Genomic DNA, 15,875 nt, shown 5'->3' on the forward strand with positions numbered 1-15,875 from the left:
TGTCATCTAATTGTCGATAGTTAAATTATGTAAAAAAATCCTCCTGGTGCGGTACCTCACTGCTGACAGAATACCATTGGTTGCGTCATCGTATATGCTACATTTTATTTTTAAGAGCTTGGCTAACGTTAGCTGCGGCACCCTGTCTTGAACGCTGGTCCATTTCAATAAGTGGTACAATGAAATAATAAAGAACTCGTCTTCTTTAACTGCAGGACTGGCCAACTTACTTACGCTTGTAGTGATCGAATATTTGTTGTATAGAACTGATTGATGCTTGGGACGAAGTAGAAATCCTGTGAAAAATGGCGATCTTACCGGTACATAACTTGCATTGATATAATCCGTATCATCAAAGTCTGGCAATGGGGCCAGTTTCACTCTCGAGTGGTCATCTGGAACATTTGTGAAAAAACATTACTCATAACCACCTTTCCTTTTACAAGCCACAGAGTATTGAAACCTATGAATATATTCGAACAACTGTATACCGAAAACAACTGAGAAATGATGTTCCGAACTTTCTTGCATTGCACACAGTTCCGGAGACGTGTTCATAAGAAGTGACCGATGGTTTTTTTTATGGTGTTCATAGGTCGGCAAGATAAACGAAACTCACTCAAAGTCACTCATAAGAAAAAATATTTTTTGCTTATGGGTAACTCGGACTCATATTCACCATGAATTATAATCAGCCGTGCTCACTCAGACTCGGACTCACTAAATTTTCTACTTAGCCGAGCTGCATTGGATTAAGAATCGTGTACAGCCGGGCTCACTCGGACTAACACTCACACCCCTAAGACTTACACCAGCTCACTTCAACTCAGATTCATGGTTTCACTCAGTGAGCCTCGATCAGTGAGTCGACTCATGAGTGAGTTCGCAGACCCATGATTGCATCACGTGATGTGTAGCGCCATGTCTATCTACACCCTCTCTGTCATCTTGCGCGGTCCGTATGCAATCGGTACATGGTTATTGATCACTTAGATATGTTGGCGAATAGTTCCCTCTTTTACTCTACTTGCACTTTTTGCTTCTTGTTGGTAATGACACACAAGCTGGAATGTTTGTCTAAACAAACATACACCACCTACAGCAATAGCTAGGTATAGCTTGCCATCGCACGTAAAATGTTTCGCAATTAGCCATTTCGGACGCACATATGTCATGCGAGAGGAGGCTCCATGAGCCAGTGCACGCACTGTGATATTACCTCTATTGCTACTAAAGTGACCAGCGGCCGATGGCACCATTCTGCGCCTGTTAGACTACTTCCAGAATTGTTGCGTGACTAGCAGCAATGTGCAACGAGCTAAATACAGAGTATCTTTACAATGATTTATATTATAGGTCATGTTGCAAGCACCTAACTGAAGCCGAACTTTAAGTGTGTTAAGGTCGTTTATGAAAAACTTTGTGTATAAAACCCCCTTATTACGTTAAATGGAGCCTTATCAAAAAAAGAAATAGGAAAGAAACGAAAGAAACATGTGGGTCCTTAATCCCCTTATCTAATAATACCGCATGCACATACGGAGATGCCACGAAAAAAAAAAACGAAAAAGAAACGTGTGTTCTCATATATTATATAGGGATTACTGGATATAGATGTTAGGGGGCATACTTTTCTCTTTAATATAATGGCTGTGTGGATGCCACTCACGACAGTTGGTGGATAACACTCAGTTGTGAGCCAACGTATTTTATAAAAAATGCTGCTGCTCATAGCAATTTTTCGCGTGAGTGTTAAACGCTTAAAATTAACTGAAGCTGTTGCGACAAATGCTGATGTCGTTGTGGGGCTTGGATTCATACCTGTTAATGTGTAGTATTACGAGAAGCGATACAGGACGCCTTTTCCTGTCTCGTTGTTATTTCACGTTGTTTCGCATCCTGTTACAACATATGATGTTGCGACAGATGTGCGCAATCTCTCTCCTGGAGGCTTTAAAAGAACACCAGACAAAAAAGACTATCTGTATTATGCAAGAAGGTGACATCGGCATAATTTGCTAACACCAACCAGTGTGAGGTTGTGCTGGTCAGCAGGTCACTTTGCCGGAACTTGCAACATTTTCAGAAGGCGGTAAGTCCTTTAGCGCATTTATGATATTTGTTTTATTGCGAATAGAAGTACCTATGCCTATTTTGTTTACCAACGTTGTCTATGATGACAGAGATTTTCGCCAGTGGTGGCTGTGTACGCAGAAGAAAGCTCTTGGTCCTTCTGCGAAAGAGGAACACAAATACTCGTGCCTTACACGGGAGAATATTCCCGTAGCGATTCTTGGTTTTGTTTTCAGCCTTCTTCGCAATATCCCATGGATGAAGTTGTCCCTTCGGCGTGGTCTGTAATAGAGGAATGCGATCAATCGCTACATTATTTCGCCTAACAGTAAGAATATGTTGGCATAATGTGTCAGAAAATTTAGGCTAATAAAATCAAAAGTAGGACTCGTGCATAATTTCTAAGGCGGCAGGCATCTCTGGTAATAGTGATGAAGCATACAGGATAGACCGCAACGATATTTCAATGAAGGCAGCAGACAACGCTCTCTCGCAAAGTACTAACGGACCTAAGAATCGGCGCACGTTTTTCATGTTTATCCATCTTACACAATGCATAGCAAGAAAGTATGATTTTATAGGGTGTGTCACCGTGCACTGGAGAACTAAGCTCGTACGTCAGAAAGTAGAAAATGTACGGTACTATTCGCACCATGTACTCTTCTTTGAGCACGCCATTTCCTTGACCTTGAATGACGTGCTCCTGGAGTCGCTTCACAGGCACTGGCTTCGACGGAAGCCCGCCGTTCGCCACGACTGTCATGTTGACCGAATCGCTGCTTTCCATGTTGAGCGTCATGCGCGACTCCGACATGCTGTTCTCATCCACTGAAAGAGACAGGAATACGTGAGCGCTCAATGCGCAAGCAACGCCCCAGAAACGTCGATTGGCGTAACGTTCCAGCAGCGTTAGCTTCAGGGGGTTGCCTGGTTAAGAAGCTACCAGTGACATGAACGCTCCGGCGACAAAGAAAAACCATGTAGCACCGTAGTTAGCCGATATCCACGCGCCTTTGAGCTTGCACAGCACAATTAAGCAAAGTCAAACTGTTCTTCTTCCCCTTGTGAAACGGGTAAATTCGAGGCTCTTGCTCATTAACGCCCATACCTTTACATTTACCCTTACCCTGATTGTATTGTACGCGATTCTTTCTATTCGTAGCTTGATTTTTAAGCACGAAATCCTTTTAGCTGCCGTTGTGGGCGACGTTCAAGTGACATTGAGCCAAAAGCCAGAGCCGTTATTTGGGCACTCAAACGAGAATGAAACGAGAACATCCGGGCATCGTTGCGAGAGCAAAACGAGATCATCCAGGCAACCAGTGAGAAGTTAAGAAAATGCGGTCTCTGGCCCCCAACCCTTTGTACAGGACCGCATGACATACGCTAGTTACTGCCCAAACAAGTTACAAAAATATTGCTTCCGTGTTCTTCCTAATGTTTGTTCACAATATCACTGAAGCTGTGACGTCTAGTACGCTGAAGTTTTATTTGCCATTTCCAATAACGACGTTCAAAAGGGAGATACAGGGAACCATACACTTGATTGTCATTTTTTGGCGCTGAGACAGGGTTGCCTGCGCTATTTTCAACGCCAGCTGTGCATGAGTTCGGCGGCGCGGGTTTTGCGCCGGCTCGAGAGATGACACCAGGCTGCGTGACTAAGCCGGCCGCCTCCGGGACGCTGCGGATTGCTGTTTGGCCGAGACGAGACTTGCAGCGAGGTTCTGTCGGTGACAGGAAACTATTTCGTCCATACGGACCAGTGCACAGTATGGCGTGGCGCGATGTGGTGTGGTGGTGTGTGCCGTTGTGAACAAGCACTACACCCATTTCATGATTCTGGCTAGTATCATGTCCAACCAATCGGCTTTGCCGGTAGCCATTTCATGCTTATCTCTACTCTCAATTACGGAGCAAGCATTTATTTTTGTCATGCTATACGTTCCTCTTCCGTGCAGGAAAACATGCTTTTCATGCATAATTCTGGAAATCATAAGTTCAATTCATCGGAATTTGATAGTCTAGTAATGTGGCCTTTGCAAGCCAGGCTAGATAAAAGGTAGAAGTAGGGGATTAGCTGCATGGAATGAAGAAACAAAAAGTGTGGGAGAGCTATATGATATAAAGCAGTGCGTCGTTTTCAGATTTGATCTAGAGAAATACAGGTGCACATCAAAACTACTGACTGACAGTGCTAATATCTTGCGTGCAACATTAGTAGACCTTAACGTAGCAGGATGAGTGATCCAACAGCTCCATCCGCGCCAACAAAGTACTGTCTGCGCACATGTCACTATAATGGTGCCAACACAAGCAGATTGGTGTGCTGACGCTTTTCGTAAATGACATCATAAAAGTGGCCCCACGATGTTTTCACGGAATGCTCCGTTTTTATTTATGTTGAGAATGGCTTATACAGAATTAAAAAGAAAATCGAACGATTCCACGCAGATGTTGGAGTCAGGTGCTAAGCGAAGCAGTTTTAATGTTTACGCAAATGTTAATCGCCATGGTAGGGTAACGCAAAACACACAAATGATTGTGTGAAATTGGCAAGAGCAATGCAGTTTTTACGTGCCAGCAACGCTAAGGAATGAAATTATTATGTAAACGTAACCCCATTACGCGAATTTCGCACAATGAGGCAAGTGGTTGGATACAGCTGCAGCATTCTCTTCAAAGCGGCCGTCCCTATAACGGACGTGTCTGTTGGTCTTTTAGATTACACCTGAGTTAGACAACTCACAAGAGACAGTTTCTTCGTGTTACGCATTGTTATAAAAATAAGTGTTTGTAATTACCTATGCGATTTCAACTAACACCATTTCACACGGCTACACGTGCGTTATGCCATCACATTAGGCGACTCGCCGCCTTAGCGAAACAACCAAGTTTGTTTCAGCCGTTTAGATACGCTAATGTCCTTTCATTGCTGTCGCGGTTGCCTTTGGCTGCATGGCGCCAGGGCTCTGTTTGCCGTTTCTGATTGTCTTGCTCGCCACCCACGTCACTGCTTGTGGACGCTGAGCATCATCGTCCTGCTTCGGCATTTAGAGCCACCATGCCCTCACATTCTGCATCATGATTTACAGCGTTACGAAGACGTTCTTGTTCTGTTCAGGCGTTTCTTACAGCCTCCATCAATATGCATATCTGCCATATTTTTTACAATATATATTTGTTTATTTATTTCATGTTTATCTTTCTGCCACATTCTTTCGCGCTTACGTTGTATACAACGTAACTTTCTTTCATTCATTTTATTCTCAGAGATCCCACATTTGCAGAAAAACCTGACATCAGTGTAATCATTGGAGAAAACTTACACTTGGAAAGCCTTGAGAGACGCTCTTTGATGCTGCGCTTAGTGGGGCTCTTAGACCGGTAAGCAAGAGCCTGTCGCTTCCTGCATGAGTACAGAAGAACGCGGTGAGAAGGTCCGGGTAGGAACAAATGAGAACATACGACGAGACTTTTAAGCAGGACATGCAGTACATCCTTCTTCAACATTAGCGGAGGAACAATTTTGCCACTTGAAATAGAAAGAGATACGACTAGGTTCACATGAAGAAATAGGGTAAAAAAGTTAACTCTAAACGCGCGAACGAAGGTGGGAATAAGCTACAATTCTTTACTTATACATAAGTGAAGAATTGAAGAAGAATTGAAGAATAAGAAGAAGAATAAGCTACAATTCTTAGATTATACACGCTCTTCGTGATCCCCTTTCATGCATGCACCCCTATATTTAAATGCAGCCACCATACGTTGCATAAAGTCATCGTTTTCGTAATGTATTCCTTCTAATTTTATGTATGAATATTGTCACTGGTGCCATAGAATAAAAAAATATAGACTGCTCCAGACCCGCACTCAGTGATCGAACACCCCGGAGTCAATACTTTTTTGGAGCTGTGGTTCGTACACAATATGTTTTCGGTGATTACTCTTAAAGTATCTGCATTTGTTCGACGGATTAGAATATTCTCCGCCATAGATGGCAAGATGGGTTTTACATTAATACTTACACGGCAGAATTACACCTGATGTGTGATGTGGGCTTTCATAAATCGATGCATTTACACATTGAAAGAAATGTTGGGTTTCAGTGGGGAGAACTGTGTTAATTCTTCCGTTAGTCCTGTTCAAGCCAAAGTCGCCTTTATGAACTCACCCGTCCGTATTGCTGCTACCTAGACATCAATGGTACCCGGTGAAGTCGTTACGCAGCCGCGAAGATGCTGACCAGTATTAAACGGTAGAATGCATAGGGATATGCTGCTGCTTTTCAGAAAACCTCTAGAACAAGAGATATGTCGAACGAGTGTGCTATTTATAATTTCTTTGGAAAACAGCGTTTACTATTCCTTTACTGTTATTTTATCAGGAACCCAAATTGATTAGGAAAAACAATTTCAGGCAAGATGCGGTACCAATCGATAGACTAAAACATGTAGTTTGAATTGGCCCTTGTAGGAAGCAAACACAAGTGCTGGAAAACCTGATATAGAGCTAGTTTCGATAGCTTTATTTAGCTTGCGAAATGATGTCACTGTATTTTTTCTAATGCTTTATTTTTACATTTGCATCAATTTATGTAACATTATATATGTATACATCAGAGAAGAGCAGTGGGTGCCGTCTACTGGCCCCAACATCTATTGAAGTACTGCTTATAAAAAAGCTATAGTGACGAATAGTTAAAGTTCTGCTGAAAAGTACTTACCGAACATAGTAGAACGTCAATGCGATTGCGGCAATTATGAGGATAAGGAGCACAAGGATGGCTCCGATGACGACGCCAACACCAGCTGCACTGCTACCACCATTGACTGCGGCAAGGAACCACAATGAATACGCAAATCTTGTCAGAACTTGAGGTCTATCCTTTCCTTTTTCATGCATTGATTGCCTAATTTGGCAGATATTTAGAGCTTTGAGAACTGCAGTGAGAAGTGCTTACCAATGACTGGAGCTGTAAGGCTGTACCCGTATAGTACTTCCTGAAAAAAAAGCCGAAAACTCTTCAAACTAAACATACCATAAATGCACGCGCATCCGTGAATATTTCACTGATCTTTTGTTCCTGTAAGGACAAACTAAGCGCATAATCCGCAAGTGCGCAAGAGTTGTTTTTTCTTCGTGCGGTGAATCCTTGTTATGGAGAAATTATCTTGACAGGAAACGGAGTTCGTAAGACTTAGACTTCCTAGAACTTTGAGTAAGAAAGTAGGAAGGAGATTCCTCATCCAGTTGAAGTCGATCAAAGATGATCTCTTCCCGAGCGAGTTATGGGTGCGAAAGAGGCGGGGACACTGCACACGGCACTTTATCGTGTCACCCCTCGCCTGTGGCGAGGAGGAGGGGCATCGGAGTGCCTAATGTTGTGGCTGCGCTATCTTAGAGGTCCGCCTACATTTTATATACAGGGTGTCACAGCTATCACGCAGCACGATTTAAAAAAAGAGGAAAGGCATTACGCGAAGCAAACCTAGTGCGTATTGTTTTCGGTACAGTGTAGTAGCCGCCAGTAATTTTTTCGTTACTGAGCTAATTGTAATTGTTTATCTAACTCGAGAAGTACTGTCCTAATTGGCAAAGTGTCAATGAGAAAATTGTAGAGATTCATGGAAAACTCCCGATACAGCTTTCTGTTGCTCAGTACGTACTACATAAAGTTTTTTTTTAGTGTGAAAGAAGCCCGCGAATATACGCAAAGTGCCTCGAGGGACCTGTCGCGCGGCAATTCTGCGTGTATTCGCGGGCTCCTTTCGCACTCGGAAAGACACATTTATGTAGCACGTATTGAGCAACAGAAAGCTGTATCGGGGGGGGGGGGGGGGTTCATGTTGCTCTACAATTTTCTCATTGACACTTTGACAATTAGGACAGTACTTCTCGAGTTAGATAAATAATTACAATTAGCTAATTAAATCTCAGTAACGAAAAAATTACTGGCGGCTACTCTTTTTTTTAAATCGTGCTGCGTGATAGATGGGACACCCTGTATACGTATATATCAATGATAGTACATATTGTCCCACGTAAAGGACCAGGGGCCGCTTGCACGAACATTTACTACCGAAAATAATAACGAATTTACGAACGCGTTCTTAAATGTTCAGTCGACAACTCCTAGTCCGCACTGGAACGCCTTATTATTTTCGTTATGAAATGTTCGTGCAAGCCTCCCCAGGAACATACCCCATGCGGAAAAGTGGCTGTAACTCACAAGAAGGACATTGTCTTCACTAAATATTTCGAATTATGTCATTTCCTTGCAAATATTGAAAGCAATTTCAAACTGCTCGACCTTGCGAAACCACATCTGTATCACATGCCACCGAGCACCAGTGCCAGCAAGTGAGTTACGAGTGTTGAGTATCGTTCTCTGTTCAAGGAAACACAAGGGTGTACACTATGGGCGAATCTTTCCCTCTGGCATGCGTGCAGTGACCCGGCTTTGCAGCCGATTTCTGGTGGTTGGTAGGCTGGCCCGATTCTGCATACATGTCCAGCGCACTATCATAGATTAAGCTGGCACTTGCAACTACCACTCCAGTGCCGGAATTTTGTAGCGATGCCTTTCCGACGCTTATGTCTTTCCGTGCTTTTCGCGCTTGGTCAGTGGTCAGAGCGACGGTCCGCTCACGTTATCAACGGGATCAGCCGGCCGTGAGCGGTGGATCACAAGACTAGTATAGAATGAAGCATGACGCATCGCTACAAAATACCGGCCTAGCAGAGAGCCACACACCAGAGTGTTCTTTTTTAGAGTGAACCACATTGTCCACGTGAGTATTGGTTAGTCAAAATTTTCGCAACTTAAATTCAAGCAGCAAAATTTATATTTCTTTCTTGAGGTCAGTCAACACGCCTTTGGTTATTAACCTTGGTAGCGTAAAAACAATTGCACACTGGTATTTCTGTTCACGTTTTATCAATTACTTTAATTATCGCTCGTGCATTTTGTTTACCACCGTGTTCCCGGCATTTTAGGTTCGAAAACGACAAGTGCGTATTAGCGCGCCACAGTGTTCCTGAAGGGAAAGCAGCAAGTCCCTGATGTTAAAAGAAGGAAGTAGGCGCAAGACTGAAGGCGATAATGTTGGGGGGTAAGCCAAGAACCAATAGTGTTTTCTTTTATTTTAAATGAGTGCCTTAAAACTGCACATTTTGATTTGGGAAGCCATACTTATGCTTCCGTAATTCTTAAACGCGGTATCAAAAATTACTGCCAGTATTTTGCCGGCTAACCTCGAGCAATTTGCTACACACATGTCGATGAAAAAATGTTTGAAGCCTGCAAGGACATGCCACATTTCCGGCTATTCAAGTGATGGGTCAAGTAGCACGAGCGTTCCATAAGGAAAGCTCGCACAATTTTTATGAAATTTGAGGTTGACAGAAGTAGTTTCTTAAGGTACGCTGCCAGGAACGCTTAAAATACATTGAAAAATAAACTTATCCGAGTGGAAGAGGTGTGACTTAAAACATGAATAGAGCAGAGATTCAGCGAAAATGTTCTGGTAGATTATATTAATAATAATACTAAATCTGCCTATGCATACAAGAATAATGTACGTAAACCAGCTTTTGATTATGCCAGGTCGCAGACAGACACGTGTGACCATCTTTATTACATCGGTATATTCACCCGGACGCAGGGAACGGGCAATGTGTACTGGTACTCCCCAGGAATAAGGGCAAGATAGGAAGTTCAATGTAATGCAAAATAAAATTAGAAATATCAGGCACGATTTACCTGTATAGATTAGAGGATGCACTTGGCATTGCCCCTTGCATGAAGCGAACGTAAGGGGTGGAAAACCGGATATATAGCTGGTTTTGTTATCTTAATTCAGCTTTCGAGTTGATGAGACTAACTTTTTCGAATGCTCGCTTGTTAAATTTGTGTCGGTTTGTGCAACTTTATGCCGAAAAAGATACAATTTATCTGAGGTTGAGTAAACTCTCGATTCGTGATAACGCGTTCACGCCACCGTACTTTCAAACATAAATAGGACTCTAGCTCACCCCAGAAAAGTTGCTCTCGGCAAGCAGACCAAAGCGATACGGCGTAGCATCAGTGAGCGGTGGATTTTCAAAGCCACCGATGACGCTGCCGCCACCGACAATGAAGTCCACCGCTTCTTCCAATTGGTCGGGTGTCAGATGGGCGGCAACGTAATAGCCAAGGCGCATGTCTTGTGCGGTGCTGTAGTTGACTAGTTTCACTGGGCGAGGAATGGCTTCGCCTTCTCGAAGTACGACTAGGTAGTAGCCCCTGAAAGGTGAATGTAAGGAAGCAAGGGTAAATACAATCAGGGAAGTTCGTTCAGGTAATAGAGACAAGAGAATAACGAAATAGTGATAAAAGAAGGACATCGTGGTAACTTCAGCGAAAATATATTGCATAAACTCTCTCTATACGCTCGGAGTTTCTCCATAACACGAGGTACTTTTCAATGCGGGCCGCCAGATTTATCTCTCAAATTTAAGGTCGAGTTGTGGGCAATAAAAGCATAAGACGGAGGTTTTACCGAAATGATGTCTGTCTTAGATCTGTAGACAAGCTTTTTTTTCCGAACAGAAATTGGGGCGGAACTAGAGCCTCGCAGAAAACGGTTCTCATCAAGTCACAAAAGTGATATGAAGTGTAAATTAAGATAAAAATGGTTACAACCCGCACGGTTATTAATGTTGTGTTGTGGCAGTGAGTATTAAGATAACAAGTGCGTTTTGTAAGAAATTGCACAACGAAAAAAAAAACTAATAAAACACAAAGAGAATGCCATACAGAAAGCTTTTCAGTGCCCTTCCAGGGGTGTGAGCAATACTACGAGGCGTACGAAAATGCGTTACATAGCATGTGCGCTACAGGGCAGCGGTTATTGTTGGACACGTATCTAATCCGCCAAAGTTGCATAGCTACTGTAGGCATTTATTACGATTGGAATTATACGTGCGCTATATAGGTGCTTGGGCACAACTGCCGTTGGCGCTGTCATGCTGCTACGATTAAAGTCCCTCGTGTTATCTAGGTACTTTAGCTACGGTATTGAGCCACATGCGCTGCACAGGCGTGGAGGGTTAGAATGTGTCCAGAGACGCGCAGTGCGTTTGGCTGCAGAAGGGACGGAAGCCAAGTGGACGCTCCGTGACGCGTCGCTCAATCGGCTCAGCGTGAGCCTGTGCAGCTTTCTGGTTTCTGCTGCTGGCCTGAGCGCTGTGCGCGCTTACTTTAGCATTCTTGTCGAACAGTTGTGCGCAAACCACACCATATTGTGCATACACTGATCTGAGCGGAATGAGCCGTAAACGTCAAGCTAAATTCATGTAATCCTTTCTGTTGGCGCTGACGAACGCCGATGGTCTTACTTCGATCTCATCTCGAACATCATCAAGATACGATGCCTGGAATGCCGTTTGCGGTGCTGGTAATCATGCAAGCATTCTGAAACCGCCTTCAGCGCCACGTAAAAACCTTGCCACCTCTTTCAATGCTTCCCTTTCCGGGGAATTGTTGCCAATTGTTATAGCCAATTGTTATAGAACACAGATACTCGGCAAGACACTTGTTGCAGTGGGACGTGTATGTGAAGACTATATATTTGGTATAGGTATATATTACGGTTTTAGTTGTAATTAGAACATACTTATTCTACTAAACTTACGTGATGGGTCCCTTCATGAAGTCCACCGGGTAGAGCACGATGCTAACTGTGTTATTGACAATTGCACCTACCCTGGGCTCAACCTGAACTTCAGGAGCTGCAAGAAAACAGAAAAGCAGTGATGTGTTTGTTTGTCCGGTAATAATTCAAGCTTAAAAAGCAACATTTACATTTGAAATTACACATTCGAACGTCAGTTAGGCGCATATGTGCAGCTTTGTTTGTAATTGGCATACGAGTACTTGATAGTAAACAGGCGTGTTGCGAGCTATTGCGAAAATATGGCTGAGCACTGCGGACACAAACTGCGGTTTTGAGGAACCTTAGGAGTAGTGCCGTTTGACTGCGTGATTCATATATGTACCTCCTTAATTAACAGTTGGGCAATTTATACTTTGTCTATAGACTATAATGAGACTGCACTGTAATTTTTTTAGGATTGCCCTCTGGCTAGATCAGGCATATATGCTAAACAGTTCAGCCGACGAATAACCGTCTCCAGCAAGAAAATACTACAGCCAATAAAATTATTCAAATTCCACGCGTGATAGGCAGTGGTGAAATACAAAGCATTATGCAGGTAATTGGCAATCCAGCGTCGTTTGGACTTGCGCAAAGCGTTACCAGACGTGTAAACAAGCATGTCTAAAGCGAGCAGTTCTGTGTTTAATGCAGCCATGTGTGGAACGACAGAAGCAAGACATCGATGATAGTATGACCAAGATGGCGACAGCGCGATCTCTGATTTATTGGCCTCCGACGGAGAAAAATTACAACCGGTTCTGTTACCACCTGGAGCGCACCTGAAGGCATCTAAATTGGGGAGAACGGGCAATATTTCGCAGCATTTATAAGTAACGTGTTGCTATGCCATATCTGAGGCATGCAGAGGGCAGCAGTAAGAGTGAGTATTGTTTGCGTGACCCATTCAGGCTTCCTTGATGCGCCCGCATGTGCTCTCACGTTTTAAAGGAAATATTTACGATGCGACGTGATGCCCGCGCCAATCGTCCTAATGTTCTAGTTGGCTTTGGTAGGGAATAAATATTTTTTCATCTGTGGCGCAACTAATGGGCAGAGGTACCGGCTTTCGTGCTGTGTGACCCTGGTTCGCTCCCGATATCTGGCCCGAACAAAAAAGAGAGAAAAATAAAGCCAATACGAAGCAAGATCGGCACTTGCCATGAGGTATCTTGCATAAGGCAAAAAAGTCTTGGCATTAAAATACATTTCCTTTAGTCTGGACTTACAAAACCGTTTTCTCATGTTGTCTACAGACATTAGTTGAGAAAACGTGCAAGGCCAGAATACATCCGTGGGCAGCCAAACACAGTATGCAAGCTTCCCATAATAACGTCACTCTATTTTATACAGACTGAGCACATAATTGCGAGCAGCCCTGTAGTATGCGCGCTCTATAAACTCCGTTAAACGTCAAAGCGAGTATCATAATTCATGACGCTCTCTACACATTCTGTCCGTAGTGTGATTGTTTTTTTCATTATATACAGCTAGGACCCACTGCGATGACTCATTGGCTGTGCGGTTGCGCTATTGAGCGCGATGTAGGAGAGGCGATTTTAAGTCGCGGCAGCGGCATTTTGACGGAGGCGAAATGAGTAAACTGAAGAGTTCGTACGTACACTACCGCTCGTTTCCCGCGTACAGACATTCGAGAAAGCACCTGCAAGGCTGACGTCACGGAGAAAGAGCTCTGATTGTCTCCGCAAAGCAGTGTCATGCATATTCCACTACAAATATATGCTCTCACCGAGGCTTCAAACTTCGCAAAGTGTGCCTTAGACAGTTTTGGCAAGAGTGGTGAAGGTGTCTTCCGCTGCTATCGTTTTCGTAAAGCAAGAGGCCGGTGCACGATACCCGATGAGCGAGTTCGCGTTTTGCATTTACAATTGGGTGGTTGAATACTTGCTGAGCGGTTGCAAATAAGCTACGCAATGTGCATTTTGTGTTAGTTACTGTCGTCACTTTTACCTAATCTCAATTTCACCGTGGTGGCAAAGTTTTGAGGCACGTATACAACAAGGCGTTTTTTTAATTCCACGACCGGTAGCGTACAAAAGACGTCCGTTCACATAATGTAATTAAACTGAATTGACCTATCAACATAAAAAATCTGGAAACGGTTGATAAAACACATCGTTTCTTGCAAACCTCATTCAAAGTTTTCCTTACTGCTATTCACAACGCATTGGGTCAGTACATATTTTTTTACTTTTACAAAATTAACCTTGCAACGCTGCTGACAGCATCCTAACTTGGTAATATCAGATTCTGAGACGCAAATAACACTTGCCATCAAATAAAAAAATTACAATAATGTGCACTTGTGAACTAAAGTCTGGGAAGCAGGATCGACTAAAAACAATTCTAGAAGCGTTAACATCTAACGTGAAAGGAAGGACCACTGTTAAAGCTTAGCACTCTGAGCATTGCAGTGAATTTCTCAGTTACAAATTGACCGTTTGAGTTGCAGGTAAATACGTTTTTTTTCACAGAACCCCTGGCCGACATAGTTTTGATTGCAAATATACGTGTTGGTAGAGAGTCCTGGCTTCTGAAATATCGCGTTTTCTCCTTCGTTATGCAGAACACCTTGTATCCCGCATGATCTACCATGAAGCGACTGCGAGTGGTCACTCTAAAGCCGAAACCTTGAGAACCCATGCATAGTCATACTCACTCGAAGCTTTTGTGCTGAAGTTGTCACAAATGGCATTTCCGAATCCAGCACTGGTTTTAGCCTGTACGCAGACTAGGTATGTAGACCCCGGAAACAGACCTCGTAGGTAAAACTCGGGTGAGTCAGAGCTATTTAGCATGACCGACTTGGGGAACCATGATTTGGCCAGCATTGCATTGAATGTGTGCGAAAGAGATGAGTTCAACTGCAAAGTGAAAAAAAAAATGTTGCTGATGACCATGGCAATTGCAAAGATGCGACTCATTGCTTAGACGCGACTCACTTTTTTTAATTGCAAAGACGCGACTCACTTTCTTATTGAGAATATGCCTAACAACGGCTGTAATAGTTCGCAGGGAAAAAAACTGCAATGTTATTTGTGGAGACGTCGAAGGTAGAAGAATGTTTCGCAGCTTGAATATATGCATATATATTTTGTAATTGTATTATAAGTGATTGTTTTCTCCTATCGTCCCTGGCTCCCACGTCACCGACATTTATTGGCCAGCTCGGAAAGTGGGCAAAACCGTTCGCTTTCTCGATAAAATAACAAAAGCTCTAGCAGCAAATGAACGTTATTACAGATTTTTTTCAGTGACGTGCTGATTGGCAATGCTTATCTGTCTAAAATATTGCGCTGTAATGTGATGTAAAAAGTCGAACCAAAACGACTTTCTATGGACAGCACTTTGAAACTGTCAACATTGCAGGTCTAAGCAAATCATTCGTACATTCCGAACAAGGTACACGGTAATGAATTACTTTCATGTTTTGTTTGTGTGTGTGTGTACTGCTAGTGAATAAGCGGTGTTATTATTGACGGCTTGCCTATATATATCCGCTAAGGCGACAATGCATGCAGCATTAACGACGTTGCTTGCTGCTTCCGAATGCATTATTTTATTTTTAATTCCTGTCATCCGTGATGGGAGCCGTCATAGCTGACAAAAGCTGGTATTATTATCTTAAACAAGTGGTCCTGTTCTACGTTTTCAACTTAAGAATCTTTAATGACCATTTCTGCACTTCGGCATGCGGTACAGTTCCAATATTCAAGGGTTCTTGTATAAACGATTCATTTATTAGGATGACCATGATTTAATTAGAAGGGCTAGCTAGAGTGAGAGCCATTGTATGTTTCGACGAATAGTGTAATCCTTGTCACCTTGTAGCCTGTCAGGACACCGTTCTTGCGGACAGGTGGATCCCATTGGATCTTGAGACTGTCCTCAGTCTGTTCCGACGACCGAATGCTCGCCGGAGCCTCTGGCGCTTTGAAATAATAAAAATCAAGGAATGACTCATATGGATTATTATTTTGAAAACCATATACCGTGCAATCGCCTATTTAACATACATTAACATTTCCGTCGGCTTTCGAGTTACACCTCACCAGTGACATTACGATTATGCATTTTTTG

The 15,875-nt window shown here is 43.1% G+C and overlaps 1 protein-coding gene across 1 annotated transcript in view; it reads right to left on the reverse strand.

Annotated features, from left to right (window-relative positions):
• Positions 1-15,875, reverse strand: part of LOC119433867 (receptor-type tyrosine-protein phosphatase T-like) — an 87,750-nt gene that overhangs the window by 24,079 nt on the left and 47,796 nt on the right. The window contains 10 exon segments of the mRNA XM_037701147.2: positions 319-395; positions 2,268-2,355; positions 2,726-2,901; positions 5,403-5,482; positions 6,803-6,908; positions 7,040-7,079; positions 10,114-10,363; positions 11,754-11,850; positions 14,455-14,659; positions 15,620-15,726. Coding sequence (XP_037557075.2) covers positions 319-395; positions 2,268-2,355; positions 2,726-2,901; positions 5,403-5,482; positions 6,803-6,908; positions 7,040-7,079; positions 10,114-10,363; positions 11,754-11,850; positions 14,455-14,659; positions 15,620-15,726 — 1,226 coding nt within the window.

The sequence above is a fragment of the Dermacentor silvarum genome, chromosome 11 (assembly GCF_013339745.2).
Source record: "Dermacentor silvarum isolate Dsil-2018 chromosome 11, BIME_Dsil_1.4, whole genome shotgun sequence".
NCBI classification, from domain to species: Eukaryota; Metazoa; Arthropoda; class Arachnida; order Ixodida; family Ixodidae; genus Dermacentor; species Dermacentor silvarum.